The following is a 15,737-nucleotide window of genomic DNA, read 5'->3' as shown; positions in this document are numbered from 1 at the left end:
AGTAGAAATCGGTTTGAGGAAGATCAGCTGGGAGAGGGGTGTATAGGATTTTAACTGAAGGGGTGCAAGTGGAAAAAGGGCTAATGGTCAAGATGCCCTGAGAGAGCATTGCATTGAGGTTGGACGTAAGGGGCACCTAGAGAGGTAATTGAGGAGCTGGCCAAATATACGATCAGCTCATCCGATGGTGTTGGCAGGTCAGGGGATGGAAGAGTCTGCAGGGGAGCAAACACTAAGAAAACTATTTCAAAGGGGATGAACTGGGAGATGATGAAGTTTGAGCCCTAGACTTCCTTTAACTTGTGCTGAAGATAGCTTCAGTCCCTCAGTTAAAGGCTATAGCAGAGAACGTTGCTGTTCATACACTTAAGATACGGAGAAGGATTCTGTACAAGCAATATTCAAAAGGATTCAAAGTACATTTACTGTCAAAGTATGTATACAGAGTACAGCTCTGAGATTGGTCCTCCTGCAGGCAGCCACAAAACAATGAAACACCATGGAACCCGTTCAAGAAAGTATCAAACACCTAACGTGTGAAAAAAGAGCAAATTGTGCAAATGGCAAATATCGAGCGAGCAACACATAGAATATCAAACAGCAGACCAAGAGTTCAGTCTTGTTCGGTTTAGGGCTGCTCCATTAGCTGACTGCAGGCCACAGAACCATTCTTTGCTGAAGCGCCCCAGTCCGCATCGATTGCCCTGATGAATCTGCTCAAAAAAACCAAGAAAAGAGTAAATGGAATCTTGGATCATGTGCAACATGAACCTCAAAGCCCCCCAAAACGAGTCTTCAGCCTCGCTGATCAATCCGTGCAACGTGAAACCCAAGACTCCTGCACCTTCATCCAACAGCAGTTAGTGAGAGGAAGAGGAAGACCGGTCAACCGAGGCAGGCAGTGCCTTGCCCGACACTTCAGTGGGAGAGAAGCAGTGGAGTTGATCACGGGCTCGCGCCTGGCATTCAAGCCGTGCCCAACCTCACTGAACACCCTTGGAGACAGCAAAGCGCCAAGATCGCTCAATCAGCACAAAAACATGCCACCAAAATGTGAATCACAGGTTCTAACTGCGCGCAGCTTAGTAGTGAGATCATATTTGAAAGAAGTAAAAGCAGTAGTTTCGAGAACTGTCTGCAGGAGTTGCTGATGGTCGCGTTGCTCACTGGTGCCATCTTGAAGAAGGTGTCAGAGTATGTTTTGATACCATTTTATGTCTGTTCTTCTCAGTAGCCTCCAAGTGTATTTCAGTGATCTGCACAGAGGATCCAGAAACCATTTCCTGTGGACTGCTGCACTAAGTGTTTGACTGAGTTCTTGATAAAATTCTGTTGCGCAACACTGGAAAATGCTGTATGATAGTGAACTTCTAAGCCAATCAGTGTTATCAGTACCTAAATCAGTTTCAGAAACCATTTCATAAAGTACCATCCTAAGTCATCTATTTTTGAAAGAAGACTTCATTGGCTGAAGGGGAAGATCAGACATTTGTCTGAAAGAATTCACTGCAGAAAATAGTGAAGTACTGCTTTCTTTGGGTGGAGGCGGGGGGAAGAACCGTCAGATTTTTAATAGCTTGGTTAGCAACCATGAAGGGCAATACACAGGGATAGAAGCTCCCCTTTTAAAAGTAATAAAAACAGAACGTATCATAGGTGTACATCTACAGCCCTTGTATTGAAATCCTGGTAGAATGTAATTAAGGATTGTAATTGGTGGCAGTATCTGGCCATATATCAGCAGAAATATTGCAAGTATTTAGGGTGGTGACTTATGAGGAGGAGAAGATGGCGCGACGCAGCACGCGCTGCCTCTCCGGTGATGAATATTTATTATTTGTCAAGTAGGCTGCCGTGCACTATTCTGATTTGATGGAGGCAGATGTGAGAGCATGGAGGAACATCTGGTGAAACTTCTGAAATGCCTGTTTCATTGCTGCCGCTACTGTGTGATCGGAAATCTCCGGAGGGGAAGGCCCCAAATCCTCAGCTTTGCTTGTTGCTCGGCGGCTGGGGTAGGGTTGAAGCGCTGGGCAGAGATGGTGCTCAGTGTCGGAGGCTCGAAGTTTTCGGACGGACTCAAAGTCGGACTGTGGTCGGGTGCTTCCAGGATGCTGCATCGGCAAGTTTGCGGCGCTGGAGGCTCATGGCAGGGAGAGTTTCTCCCTTCTACCGTCTGCGTGAGATGTTGGGGCTATCGGGACTTTGAGACTTTCTTTTTACCGTGCCCATGGTCTGCTCTTATCAAATTACGGTATTGCTTTGCACTGTTGTAACTATATGTTATAATTATGTGGTTTTAGTTAGTTTTCATCTTGGTCTGTCCGGTGTTTCTGTGATATCATATTGGAGGAACATTGTATCATTTTTTAATGCATGCATTTCTAAATGACAATAAACGAGAACTGAGTGTCCTCATAATCCAAAAAAAATGAATTCATAGAATTTTATCTGCTCATCGGGAATCTGATTGACAGAGTCAGTGTTGCAGTTGAATGTTTCAAAGACAGAAGGACATCAGTGTCATACAGCCTACTGGGCCAGCTGATGCCAACACAGCTAAAGTGGGCAAGATGATAATGGAGAAATCAACATCTGCCAGTCTATGAAGTCAGACTCCAGATTAATATAGACCTTAATACAGCACAGGAACAGCTTCTCCGGCCCATGATTTGAACTGAACCAAATGAAATTCCTAACTAAACCAACCCCTTCTGCCTACACAATTCCTCCATTCTCTGCCCTGTCAGGTGCCTATCTAAGAGAGTCTCAAATACCTCTGTAATATTTGCTTCCAAGATGACCCCTGGCAGTGCATTCCAGGCACCAACTACTGTCTGTGTATAACAAAACAAAAGCAACTTGCCCCACACATCACCTTTGAACTTACCCCCCTCACCTTAAATGTATACCCTCTAGTATCAGAGGGAAAAGGTATTTCCTGTCTATTTATGCCTCTCATAACTTTATAAACTTCTATCAGGTTTCCCCTCAGCTCCTGCCGTCCAGAGAAAACAAGTTTATCTAACCTTGTACGGTAATGTAATTAGTGGAAATGTACACAGTTCACAGCCACTGACATTGAGTTGGGGTTTACTTTAAGAGGCTGGTCTGATGTGATGATGCATTATGCGAAGTTCTGTTACTGCACTTTGTGTTCAGTTTTTGAGGTACAATAAATGTTGCCATTTTTCATAAACAAAAAGTGCTTCACATTGTTTTATTTGCAAAAATCTATGTTGATGACCTTGATGCTCCAGGAAGATTCCAGCATTATTGAACATGTCAGCCAACCCAGTCGCTTTGAAACTCCTTGTTTTGTATTTAAAGAACTTTTCATGCAGGAAATGCCTGCTCAAGTTCGCATTGCCCTCATTAATGCACCCGTGAAGGACTATTGAGAGCTTGTGAAATGGCTGATGGTCTACATTCAGCCAGCAACAATGCATAATTACTCCTCATTTCACTGCCTCAGTAAACTAGGTCATCAAGGCCTCTGACATAAGCACACAAAGTTACCACTACTAACTAATACTGTGAAACAGACAACACTGGGCCTGTGTTTTTACCATGCTAGCTTTGGTACGAATGCTAGGAAGTGCTGACCGCCTTGCAACTTCGAAAGTGCCAGCGCATTGGGACATTAGATGTTAGATGTCTGTGAACACCATGGATTCCAGCTGCCAGGGGGGTCTGCTGTTCATTATGGACACCCTTTCAGGCCGACGCTTCCTATGTAACACAGGTGCTCAAGTGAGTGTGCAGCCGGCATTGCATATTGATGAGAAGGCAAAGAGTGACAAACCCTCACTCCAGCGGCAGCAGGATCCTGACTTGTGGGACATGATGGGTGACGCTCTGCTTCAGCAGATGATGTTGCACATGGGACCTTGTACTGGCTAAAGTGGCTAGACTTCTGCTCGGTGTAGATTTCCTGTGTGCCCAAGGACTGCTGGTTGATTTGAAGAACTGTCAGCTTTTGGATGTTCAAGGATTTTGGGTTGTTACCCTGCTCCCTCAGTAAGTTCGTCACAATGATTCTGTCAAGAGCATGCACCACTGCATGTGAGCTTACTCGATCACTGGGTGAATTCCCAGACCTCACCAAGCCCACATTCTCCACTACAGTCATAAAACATGGAATCGAGCACCACATTTCCACAATTGGCCCACCAGTCCATACCCACACAGAAAAGCTGGCAACTCCAAAGGCAGATCTGGTCAACGGTGAAAGACCCGGCATTGTACGACAGCTTAATAGCCCCTGGAATTCACCCCTCCATGTGGTCCCCAAGTCCGGTGGTGGTTCCCATTGATGTGCCGATACCGACGTCTTAACGAGGTCACCGCTCCCGATCCACACCTGATCCCACAATCATCTGTTCTATCTTACCCTGACTGGCACTGGCACCAGGAATTACTACCTCCAAGGTCCTGCTTCTCAGGCTCTTCATTAGCTCCCCATTCTTACCGTGCATGACCTCTTTCCCCCTTTCTCCCCATGTTATTGGTATGAATGTGCACCATGACATCAGGCTGCATACCTTCCCTTTAAAAATGTTCTGCAGCCGGTCTGAGGCATCATCAACCCTGGCACCCAGGAGACAACACCCTATCCTGGCAGCTCTTCTGCTTCCATAGAATCTCCTGTCTATTCCCCTGAACTATTGAGTTTCCTATAATTATTGATCTGTGTGACGTTGCCCTCTGCTGCTCAGAGCCAGCCACAGTGCCACTGACATGACTGTTCCTGTTGTGGACATTCCCTCCAAAGGGGTATATTGTTGCTGAGAGGAATGGCCACGGGGCACACTTCACTGTCTGCTCTCTCTCCTTTCTTGATTTAGTAACATATAAACTGATTAGAAGCTAGACTGGTGGGAATAATGTCTAGAGGTGTGGATAAAACATTTATGCAACAAATATTTAAGAATCTTGGGAAAAGGGAATGGGAAATTGAACTGGAGAGTGGCAGGTGAATAAAATTTTCCTGAAGATGAGTTGGCATTAACCTTAATATGTTTAGTGAATTTTGACCTACTTTACTGCAACCTTAATCATGTTTCATGCAATTTTCAGGCTTACAAAGCTTGGGTGAAACGGAATGGCGAAGAGAAACTGTTGCCTGCTCTTGGGCTGAACAACCACCAACTCTTTTTTGTAGGATTTGCACAAGTAAGAAAAACTGAAAATTCAGATAGATTGGACGAAAATTACTGGTTTTATTCTTTATTTTTAAGGACTTTGGTTGACTGATTTCAAAGTTAACATTGAATATAAACTTCTGAAACATTTTTTGAAAATGGAGGTCACTTCGGAAATTGGCCTCAAATAATGTTTGCAGTTGTTCTGTCAGCTGTCTGAATTGGGATAAGGAGGGTGTTTGTAGAGTACTTACTATTGTGAGTAACGTGGGAGTGAGATACTAAAAGGCATTGCCAAAGTTAACACCACTGTAGTTACTCACCTCAGCTACTCAAGTAGGATGTTCTAAACCTGGAATGGAAAGGCAAAAGTAACAAGCACTGTGTCCACCTCCATCTGAAGGTTTCCCTCCATGTCATACACGTTGTGCCTGGGAAACACATAGCAATCCTGTCTATATGTTCCCTTGTACAGTACTGAGCAAAAGTCTTCAGTATATTCAGTAAGAGTCTTCACCAAAAGGCGTTCGATAAGGTGCCGCACAAGAGACTTATAAATAAGATACGGATGCATGGAGTTGGAGGAAGTGTATTGGCATGGATAGTGGATTGGTTAACCAATAGAAGGCAGAGAGTTGGTATAAATGAGTGTTTCTCCGGTTGGCTGTCAGTGGTGAGTGGGGTGCAGCAGGGGTCGGTGCTGGGCCAGGAGCTGTTTACCATGTACGTTGATGATTTGGAAGAGGAGACTGAGTGTAGTGTAGCAAAATTTGCTGATGACACTAAACTGAGTGGAAAAGCAAATTGTACGGAGGATGTGGAGTGTCTGCAGAGGGATTACAGATAGGTTAAGTGAGTGGGCCAAGGTCTGGCAGATGGAATACAACTTTGGTAAATGTGAGATCATCCACTTTGGAAGGAATAATAGAAGAGCGGATTATTATTTAAGTGGTGAAAGTTTGCAGCATGCTGTTTTGCAGAGGGATTTGGGAGTGCTTGTTCATGAATCGCAAGAAGTTGGCTTGCAGGTACAACAGGTTATTAAGAAGGTAAACGGAATGTTGGCCTTCATTGCTAGAGGGATTGAATTCAAGAACAGGGAGGTCATGCTGCAACTATACAGGGTACTGGTGAGGCCACACCTGGAGTGCTGTGTGCAGTTCTGGTCTCCATACTTGAGGAAGAATATACTGGCTTTGGAGGCAGTGCAGAGGAGGTTCACCAGATTGATTCCAGGGATGAAGGGGTTAACCTATGAGGAGAGATTGAGTCACCTGGGACTATACTGTCTGGAGTTCAGAAGAATGAGAGGAGATCTTATAGAAACTTACAAAATTTTGAAAGGGATAGATAAGTTAGAAGTAGGAAAATTGTTTCTATTGGTAGGTGAGACTAGAACTAGGGGACATTGCCTCAAGATTCAGCCTTTTTCCACTAAGGCTAGGGAGAAAAAAACCAGAGGACATGGGTTAAGGGTGAAGGGGGAATAGTTTAAAGGGAACATTAGGGGGGGATTCTTCACACAGAGAGTGGTGGGAGTGTGGAATGAGCTGCCAGATGAAGTGGTAAATGTGGGCTCACTTTTAACATTTAAGAAAAACTTGGACAAGTACATGGATGAGAGGTGTATGGAGGGATATGGTCCAGGTGCAGGTCAGTGGGACTAGGCAGAAAAATGGTTCTGTACAGCTAAGAAGGGCCAAAAGGCCTGTTTCTGTGCTGTAATGTTCTATGGTTTCTATGGGAGAAGATTTAGGGTGGAGATGAGAAAATGTGTTTCCTAGAGAGTGGTGAATCTGTGGAATTCTCTGCCCAGGGAAGCAGTTGAGGCTTCCTCACTAAATATATTTAAGAAACAGTTAGATAGGTTTTTATATAGTAAGGGAATTAAAGGTTATGGGGAAAAGGCAGGTGGATGGAGCTGAGTTTATGAACAGATCAGCCATGATCTTATTGAATGGCTGGGCAGGCTCAATGGTCCTGATGGCCTACTCCTGCTCCTATTTCTTATGTTCTTATACATAAAAGAGAAATTCTGTACAGTGAAGATGCTTTGCCTTCTGTGGGCAAGCCAGTTCTGGATCCACAAAGCAATGTCCCATGCCTCCTTACTTTCTCAATAAGCCTTGCATGGGGTACCTTATCAAATGCCTTGCTGAAATCCACATACACTACATCTACTGCTCTTCCTTCATCAATGTGTTTAGTCACATCCTCAAAAGATTCAATCAGGCTCGTAAGGCACGACCTGCCCTTGACAAAGCCATGCTGACTATTCCTAATCATATTATACCTCTCCAAATGTTCATAAATCCTGCCTCTCAGGATCTTCTCCATCAACTTACTAAACACTGAGGTAAGACTCAGTGGTCTATAATTTCCTGGGCTATCTCTACTCCCTTTCTTAAATAAAGGAACAACATCTGCAACCCTCCAATCCTCTGGAACCTCTCCCTTGTTGGACCTGGGCTCTACCACCACCTCGATTCGTCCCACTCGTGCCACACTGCAACCATACTGCACTTTCGAGACTTCAGTTTGCACCAGAAAAACTCCAGGTTGTACAGGCATTTCGAAAGCTCGACTCAAGGGAAAGTTACAGGCCATTGATGGCAGTGAGAAAAAGTGTGATTAATAAAGTAATTAATAATTGCTTTTGCTGCCAGTAAATCATTGCTTTGCTTCACTGGTGACATCTTAAACTGTATATGTTATTTAACGAAATACTAAAGTTTCTCTAACATTTAACTTTTTGGAAAATTAATGTTTGGAAATCTAAAATTTGCTCTTTTCTACTGACACACTAATGCAGAGGACAAAAAATAAATATCTAAAACAAAATTTATATTAAAAATCCAGGGTACCTAAGATTTTTGCACAGTACTATATATTTAAATACCAGAACTTCCTATTCAATTGCATTGTGAAAGTGATTTCATAGAAACATTGCAGGCATTTCAGAAATTGCCTTGCCACATTGTAAGGGTATTTAAGGATAGACGGTAAATTCAGGCATTGCCCTTAATGCCCTCATCTGCAGGTTATTGAAATGGAATAGAGGTAATAGTCAAAAATTTTGTTTTTTGCAATGCAGGCAAATATTTGCTAAAGGTATAAAATAGTTAAGTGGTGCAGATGGGACAAAAGAAAGTGAATCTTGGAGTAAAACAAAGTTGCTGTTTATGGGAAAATTCTTAAGACTTTTCTCAACCAGAGGTATCAGAGGATAAGGGCCAAGGAGGAATATGTGAAATCAAATCATGGATCATTGGTGGTCATAAATGAGAAAATCAGCAGATGCTGGAAATCCAAGCAACACACACAAAATGCTGGAGCAGGCCAGGCAGCGTCTATGGAAAAGAGTACAGTTGCCTCTTCCTGCTGAAGGGTTTTGGCCCGGAATGTCAACTGTACTCTTTTCTATAGATGCTGCCTGGCCTGCTGAGTTCCTCCAGCATTTTGTGTGCGTTGTTCAGTGGTGATGTTGCATAAGAGCACATGCTCAAAGGATTACTTCTTCAATGATCCCGTAGCTTTAAAATTTGGCTGCCAGTGTGATAAGCAGTTTAATGAAATTGGATTGCTAGTTATTTTAAATGATCTTCTATTTAGTTCTTTTATTTAGCGTGGTAGAATTTATACTATTTTGGTCATTTACAGGAAATTAATGGTAATTGATATGATTTTATTATCTCACAGGTGTGGTGTTCAGTGCGTACACCGGAGAGTGCACATGAAGGCCTTATTACTGATCCACACAGCCCAGAAAAAATTCGGGTTATTGGAGCATTATCAAATTCCAAAGACTTTGCTGAACATTTCAATTGTCTCCCGGGAACCCCAATGAATCCTGGAAAACAGTGTGAGGTGTGGTAGTTGTGAATGCAAAATAATGGAATTTTACACTGGATAATATTTACAAAAAAATTGGAACAATAGTATAGTGCAACACTGATCTGAGAAGAAATTATAATAAACGAAGACATACAATATATTGTGCACTTTTATAACTAAAATGTAAAATTACTTAATGTTATAAACACATAGTACATGTTTGGTGTATCACTAGCCTATGGGATACAAAGGCTAAGCTTTTAAATGGAACAACAGTCTATAGCTGCTTTCTGAGGAAAGAAGTTGGAATAATTTGATGTATTTTACAAAAAAAATACATGATCCAGGGTATGGGGTGTAGATACAAGCTTATTTCCTACGCAGATTGATAGTGTCCATATCATTACAGGGTACCTTGAAGCTGTGCTTTTTTAATTGAACTGAAACTTTTAGCTTATTTGGCACACTTGGGGATAGATTTTAAAATATTTTCAAGTTTTAATCTAATCATGGAATGCCATTCAGAAACCAGAATGATAAAAATGAATCGTACCTGTTCCTTGTGAATTTGATATTACAGCCTGAAACTGAATAACCATCTAATGCATCGTGCAGGCGGTTTGTATTTTATCTGTTGGTACGTTAACAGAGTATTAAGTTTTGAATTCTACTTTTCTCATTACCTGTCCTTGCTAATATAGCAAGAAAGTGCAAGCATTCAACTGATTTGCATAACTGTAGTAGTGGATCACAAGTCTTTGTACAAATGCTCAATTTCAGATTATGAGGGGGGGAAAGCAGAAAAGAAAATTCTGTATTTAAACGTAAAGCTGTGGCATATTTAGCGCCCAAAGTCAGAACTGTACTTTACTGACTTAACAGCTAAAAAGAAATGGCAATCTCGGTTACAGCTAAAATGTCAGCCCAATCTGTGCAAGGTATTACCTCATGTTTTTAAATGCTGTTTGAAAAATATATTAAAAATGGGAATGCAACCAAAATAACAATGTCTAAGGAATCCCTGCAAATTTCAGTTTAAATTAACAATTATGGAAAAGGATTTTTGAAGAGTAGAAAGGCAATGGACAGTGTTTGGTATTTTAACTATAACTATAGAAAGGAGAGGAGTGGAAAAGTTTACAGATCAATGAGATATTTACTGTTACTTTGCCTTGCTAGGTAAACCTATTCTTCAATCGCAGCTTACGATGTGCATGGGCATCACCAGTTATCTCTTACAGTGTTAAATGCAACACTTCATCACAAGCTTTAGAACTTCTGGAGAAGTCAACTTATTTTCAAGACCTAGCAGGGTCAAAGAAAGTAAATAGTACTTTGCTATAGACATCATTAGGATAGTTCACATGATGTTATTGAAAAGGAATACCGTGGTAATAGGTGTGGGTGGAGATAGCTATTTAAGAAGTGTTCTTTTGTAATTCATTCCCAATCGTGTGCATTACTACTTAGATGTGACTTGTAAGAGCTACTTTCAAGTTTATACGAGGACTGATAACTTGTTGGTTGGCACTTACTCTTATTCCAGTGCCTTTATGTGTTTTACCATGGTAATATGGAGAGTTGTGAGTAATTTTGGCTGGAATTGTGCTTTAATCTATGATATTACCCCTTACACACAAGGTTGATGTTCCTCCTTTTTCTTCTGCCATGGCTGTGGAGATTTAAATCGTAATTGTTCATCATGTATGACTTGCCTAATCTTTGGTCATCATGTCATGAATGTTTTATGTTAATTTTGCTGCTAAATACTTATTTCTAAAGAACCAAAGATGTATAACATCAAAGTGATTGACAGTTTATGTCAAAGGAATGATGGAGGGCCAAGAATGAGCAACAGAAAATCAGAACGTTAAGTTCTTAAGAGTGATGTCCTGTTTATACTGACTACAGATGTTGTTCAACTTTAGATTGAAGGACCACTCCGCTGAGGCTCCTACCTTTATAAGAGAATCCCTGCTTACACTTCTATGTCCCCACCCCAGCCCACTCACTTGCTCTTTAGAGTGCAGAGTGGAAAGAGCAACACCTCAGGCAGTTTAAAATAACCCATAAAATAGTACAGGAAAGACTTTCCAGTGTGATTTTTGGTATTTTGTCCCATTCTTAGTTATATGAAAATGTCATTTCCTGGAAACTTTCCACAAAGATATAAACTCACCTTCTGGTTTTTGATGTGTCATGATGAGAAAATTCCATTGTATTACACAATTTGTATAACCCTGGCTCCTTTGCCCTAAGGACAGATAACGTAATTTTATGCACCCTCACAATAAAATGTCCTTGTTAGTGCTTTTCTTTAGGGGAAGGTATAGATGAATGTAGATAACAGTTTTACATATCTAACAATTCTACACTGTGAAATTACCTTTTTGTAATCACGGGCATAGGTTATTTAGAATCATAGAGCACTGCAGTACAGAAACTGGCCCTTTGGCCTTACCTAGTCCATGCCAAACTTTTATTCTGCCTAGTCCCATTGACCTGCACCTGGACAGTAGCCCTCCATAACCTCCCATCTGTGTACTTATCCAAACTTAAATGTTGCAGTTGAATCCGTATCCACCACTTCCGTAGGCAGCTTGTTTCACACCCTCACCACCTTCTAAGTGAAGAAAATCACCCTCATTTTCCCCTTAAATATTTTACCTTTTGCCCTTATCCCAATCTCAGTGGATAAAGCCTGCTGGCATTTTCCCTATCTATACCCCTCTTAATTTTATATGCCTCCATCAGATCTCCCCTCATTTTCCTATCATCCTGGAAATAAAGTCCTAACCTATCAACTTTTCCCCATAACTCAGGTCCTCAAGTCATGGCAACATTTTTGTAAATTTTCTTTCAACCTAATTGACATCTTTCCTGTAGTTAGGTGACCAGAAATGCACACAGTACTCCAAATTACACCTCACCAATGTCTTATACAACTACAATATACCCTCCCAACTCCTGTACTCAATACTTTGATTTACAAAGACCAATGTGCCAAAAGCTCTCTGTATGACCTTATCTACCTGTGACGCCACTTTCAAGGAACTATGGATCTGTATTTCCGGATCTCATGCTCTACTGCACTCCTTAGTGCCCAACCAACCACTGTGTATGTCCTGCCCTGGTTTGTCCACCCAAAGTGCAACTTGTGTCTGCATTAAATTATGTCTTGACATTTTTCAAGCCTTTTTCAGTAATTCACCAATAGGTCAATAGTAATGAATTGTTTGTAAACAATTCACTGCCATTGGATATTAGGGATCTTTGATGAACAAGAAAAAGTAAATGAATTTATCATGCAAGAAAAATCAGCAAATCCGGTAAACATTTGAAAAGATTTAAACAATGGGTGAAGCTGTGCTGAGCGCACAACACGGGAAGTTACCAAAGCTGTACGCTAGTCAGTGAACCAGTAATCAAGTTACTGTATATCAAATTTTGTAACTAAACACTGCATCTGGAGGAGGAAGGAAAGGCTAATGGGCTATTGGCGGGCTTTATGACTGAGTTGCAATAGCAAGTTCTGAATTTGGTACTGCAAAGTCTTCAGTGGTTTTGGCTCATAATGTTGATCCAATTCAAATCCAAATGGTGGACCAAATCAATCCATGCCTAAAGTCCTGTACTTTACTAAGGAGATTCAATCTATGTGCAGGACTGGATATTTGGCAATTCCCTTGGAGCAATATGGTGTTGAACAGAGATTAGGTGGTATCAGTCTGAAGTGGATCTCAAACAGGACCACAATGTAGCCAAGTCCTCACCTGCCTGCCCCTTCAACCTTTTTCAAAATCATAAAGATGATCTTCTTTCTCCTTTTTTTGGAGTTCTTTCTCAAACCATTGGGAAACTCAAGTTTTTTTTTTAACCAGTTGGCTTTTGCAGGAGACCATCAAGGATGAAGGTATCTCAGAAATAGTTTATGTGGATGCTTTGAACACTCCCTGTCTTTTCTATTTAAGCTTTCAATCCAAGATGTATCACCTGAGACTGGTTTTCAGTGTGACAACCACCTTCTTCCTCTGCATGTCTCTCCCTCCATTTTCTTGTCCTATTTGTCCAAACATATATTTGAGTCAAAGTCCTATGGACTGTGACCTATTCTCATGGAATTGTGCCTTAACTTTGTCCCTAATGGCTAAACTTTCCACCTTAAATTGTATTCAGTTTAGTTTTCTATTCTCCCTATTGTTAACAATCTGAAAAATCAAATATTCAAAATAGTTACAGATGACTATTTTTACTCATCAATATTTTAAGCAATAAATAGGTTAGATCTAAAGCAGATTGATTCAGTAGTTGTATATATAAATGTTTCTATTTTCATTCAAATGCTAGTATCCTACTGCACTTCTTAATATCCACTTTTTGAGATCCCTGCTTGAAACAAAATCTTACTTCAAATCTTACTTGAAAGCGTAACATGATTGTTGGACATGTAAGCAAGTTTTAAGATACATTTGAGATGCTTTTGAAATATCCTATGGTTGAAAGACTGAAGTTGAGCAACTAATATCAAAGTAATTGACTAATTAAAAAATACCGAACCCAAGAATGTAAGCAGTAGGAGTGGAAGTAGGCTATTCAGCCACAAGCCTACTTTGCCATTCATAAGAACGTGGCTGATCTAATACTGGTTTCAGCTCCACTTTTTTGCCTGTTCCCCATTATCCCTGAGCTTCTACAGATCAAGTCAGTCTATCTTGTCTGTTAATATATTCAATGATTTAGTCTCCACAGCTCTCTAAGACGTTCCTCAATATTCCCAAGTAAAATGGATAACCCTTATTTCTAAAAACTAGATTACCCATTGAAAGAAAGCATCCACTCAGCATACACCTTCTTAAATAACCTCATAACCTTATGTTTAAATAAAATCAGCTCTCATTCTTCTAAACTCCAAAGAGTGTGGGCCCAACCTGCTCAATATTATTCTTCAGCCAGCCTGTTCCTTCCAGGAATCAACTGAGAAAACATTCTGAACTACCACCAATTCAAGTATATCCCAACTAAAGTAAGGATACCAAAACTGTACACAGCTTTACACCAAGTATGGTCTCATAGCCCTGCATAGATGTAGCAAGATTTTCCTGATTTTACACACCATCCCTTTTGCATTAAAGGCCTGCATTCTTGCCTTAATGATTACCTGCTGTACAGCATGCTGTTTTCTTGTGTTTTCTACATGAGGACACCCAGATCCCTCTGTATATCAGTATTTTGTAATCTCTCACTTATTCTGCTTTTCTACCTAACAAAGCAGAAATACAGAATAATTTAATAGATCAGCAATTTTTAAAGTGAACACTTTTCAAGAGGCATTTTTTGATTGATCTTAAAATTAGAATGGTATTATGAGGGTTTGTGACATGATTAGTAAGCATCAAATACCCAAGTTTTTCACTTTTTTTTTCCAAGTACATAATCAAGATGTATCTGATTTAGGCAATGTGGTGTTTGTATTTAACTCTGGAGAGGCTGAAGATCTAGAAAATGTCATATTTATATGATACTATTATACTAATAGCTGAGACATTTGAAATCACTAATTCATTACCTCTTTGGGCAACTACTCTTTGAATCCAACCGGTTTCTTTTGAAAATGTCATATTGTCAGAAAAGCCTTATCTTGAAGAGAAAATGTTGACTGCTTCAACTTCTGTGGAAAAAAACAATGTGGAGTGTCATTAAAGCAGTATTTATGTAAACATTAATAAAGCACTCTAAATATCACAACTGTGTTGATTATTGAAAAGTAATTTTTGCCATCCAGAGACACTGCTTGGAAAATTAAAATGCTGCATTTAAAAGCTACTTAAAGGAGAAGATGCGTGGACATATTGTACTTCTCCAGAGAGTTTAAGAAAGATGAATAACATTAAACAAAACAGCAAATTTTATATGTTACCGTTACATGTTATTGCTGCGGCAAAATATTCTTCCACTGTTCGTGACAGTAAATTTAGAAGTATTCTCTGACACAATGGAATCAAAAGTACCGAAAACATTTAGTAAGTCAGTTCGCATCCATTGAAAGAGAACCACAGTTAATGTTTGAAAATGAAGATGTTTTGTTGGAACTAGGAAAGAGATGAAGAAGTAATTTTTTGACACAGAGAAAGTGATGGGGGAAATGGAAAATCTGGTCATACGAGTTAATCATGCAGTTGGGGATTGATTTTGCCTCACTGAGGATGATTTTGTTTTCTTGGGTATCACAAAGAGGTGTAATCCCTCTTAACTACCATATTTACAACTCAACCTGATCTTATCCCAAATATTCCATTTCCTGCAATTTAGTATAATGCCTGTTTTGCAGAGATTTTTTTTGCCTGCATTTTCTGTTTTTAAATGTCAGATTTCTGTTACTTGCAATTTATTTTTGATTTTTGTTTTCTGGCATAGTTAAACATTTTCTTGAATATTCGGTTTTGAAAAAGTTAATGGAATGAATCTTACTTTACAGTAAAATTAGTTAATATTAACTAATGGACTAAATATTGTTGCTGCTTAAAATCCATTAGGAATGGTATGTCCATAACTTGATACATTTGAATGTTTGATGCTGTAGCCCTCTGGTGGACATTTGAACAATTACAAAGTACAGTAATATGGAAACACAAGACGCTGGAAATATTCAGCAGGTGAGGACACATCTGTGAGCAGAGAAACAGTTAAATTCCAGATTGAAGACACTTTTCTGAAATGGGAAGGAGAGAAAACAAAAGGTTTAAGATGCATGGAGGTGAA

General features: G+C 40.2%; 1 protein-coding gene across 4 annotated transcripts in view; it reads left to right on the top strand.

The window, feature by feature from the left end:
- Positions 1-14,723, top strand: part of LOC140196291 (endothelin-converting enzyme 2-like) — a 112,263-nt gene extending 97,540 nt beyond the window's left edge. For all 4 annotated transcript variants that reach the window (XM_072255238.1, XM_072255237.1, XM_072255240.1 and 1 more), the window contains 2 exons: positions 5,080-5,175; positions 8,844-14,723. In XM_072255238.1, coding sequence (XP_072111339.1) covers positions 5,080-5,175; positions 8,844-9,020 — 273 coding nt within the window. In that variant the 3' untranslated portion in view covers positions 9,021-14,723. The remainder of the gene's footprint in view (positions 1-5,079; positions 5,176-8,843) is intronic.
- Positions 14,724-15,737: the final 1,014 nt, after the last annotated feature.

The sequence above is a fragment of the Mobula birostris genome, chromosome 4 (genome assembly GCF_030028105.1).
Source record: "Mobula birostris isolate sMobBir1 chromosome 4, sMobBir1.hap1, whole genome shotgun sequence".
NCBI lineage: Eukaryota > Metazoa > Chordata > Chondrichthyes > Myliobatiformes > Myliobatidae > Mobula > Mobula birostris.
The sequence above is the reverse complement of the archived record's forward strand: the minus strand, read 5'-3'. Positions and strand labels throughout refer to the sequence as shown.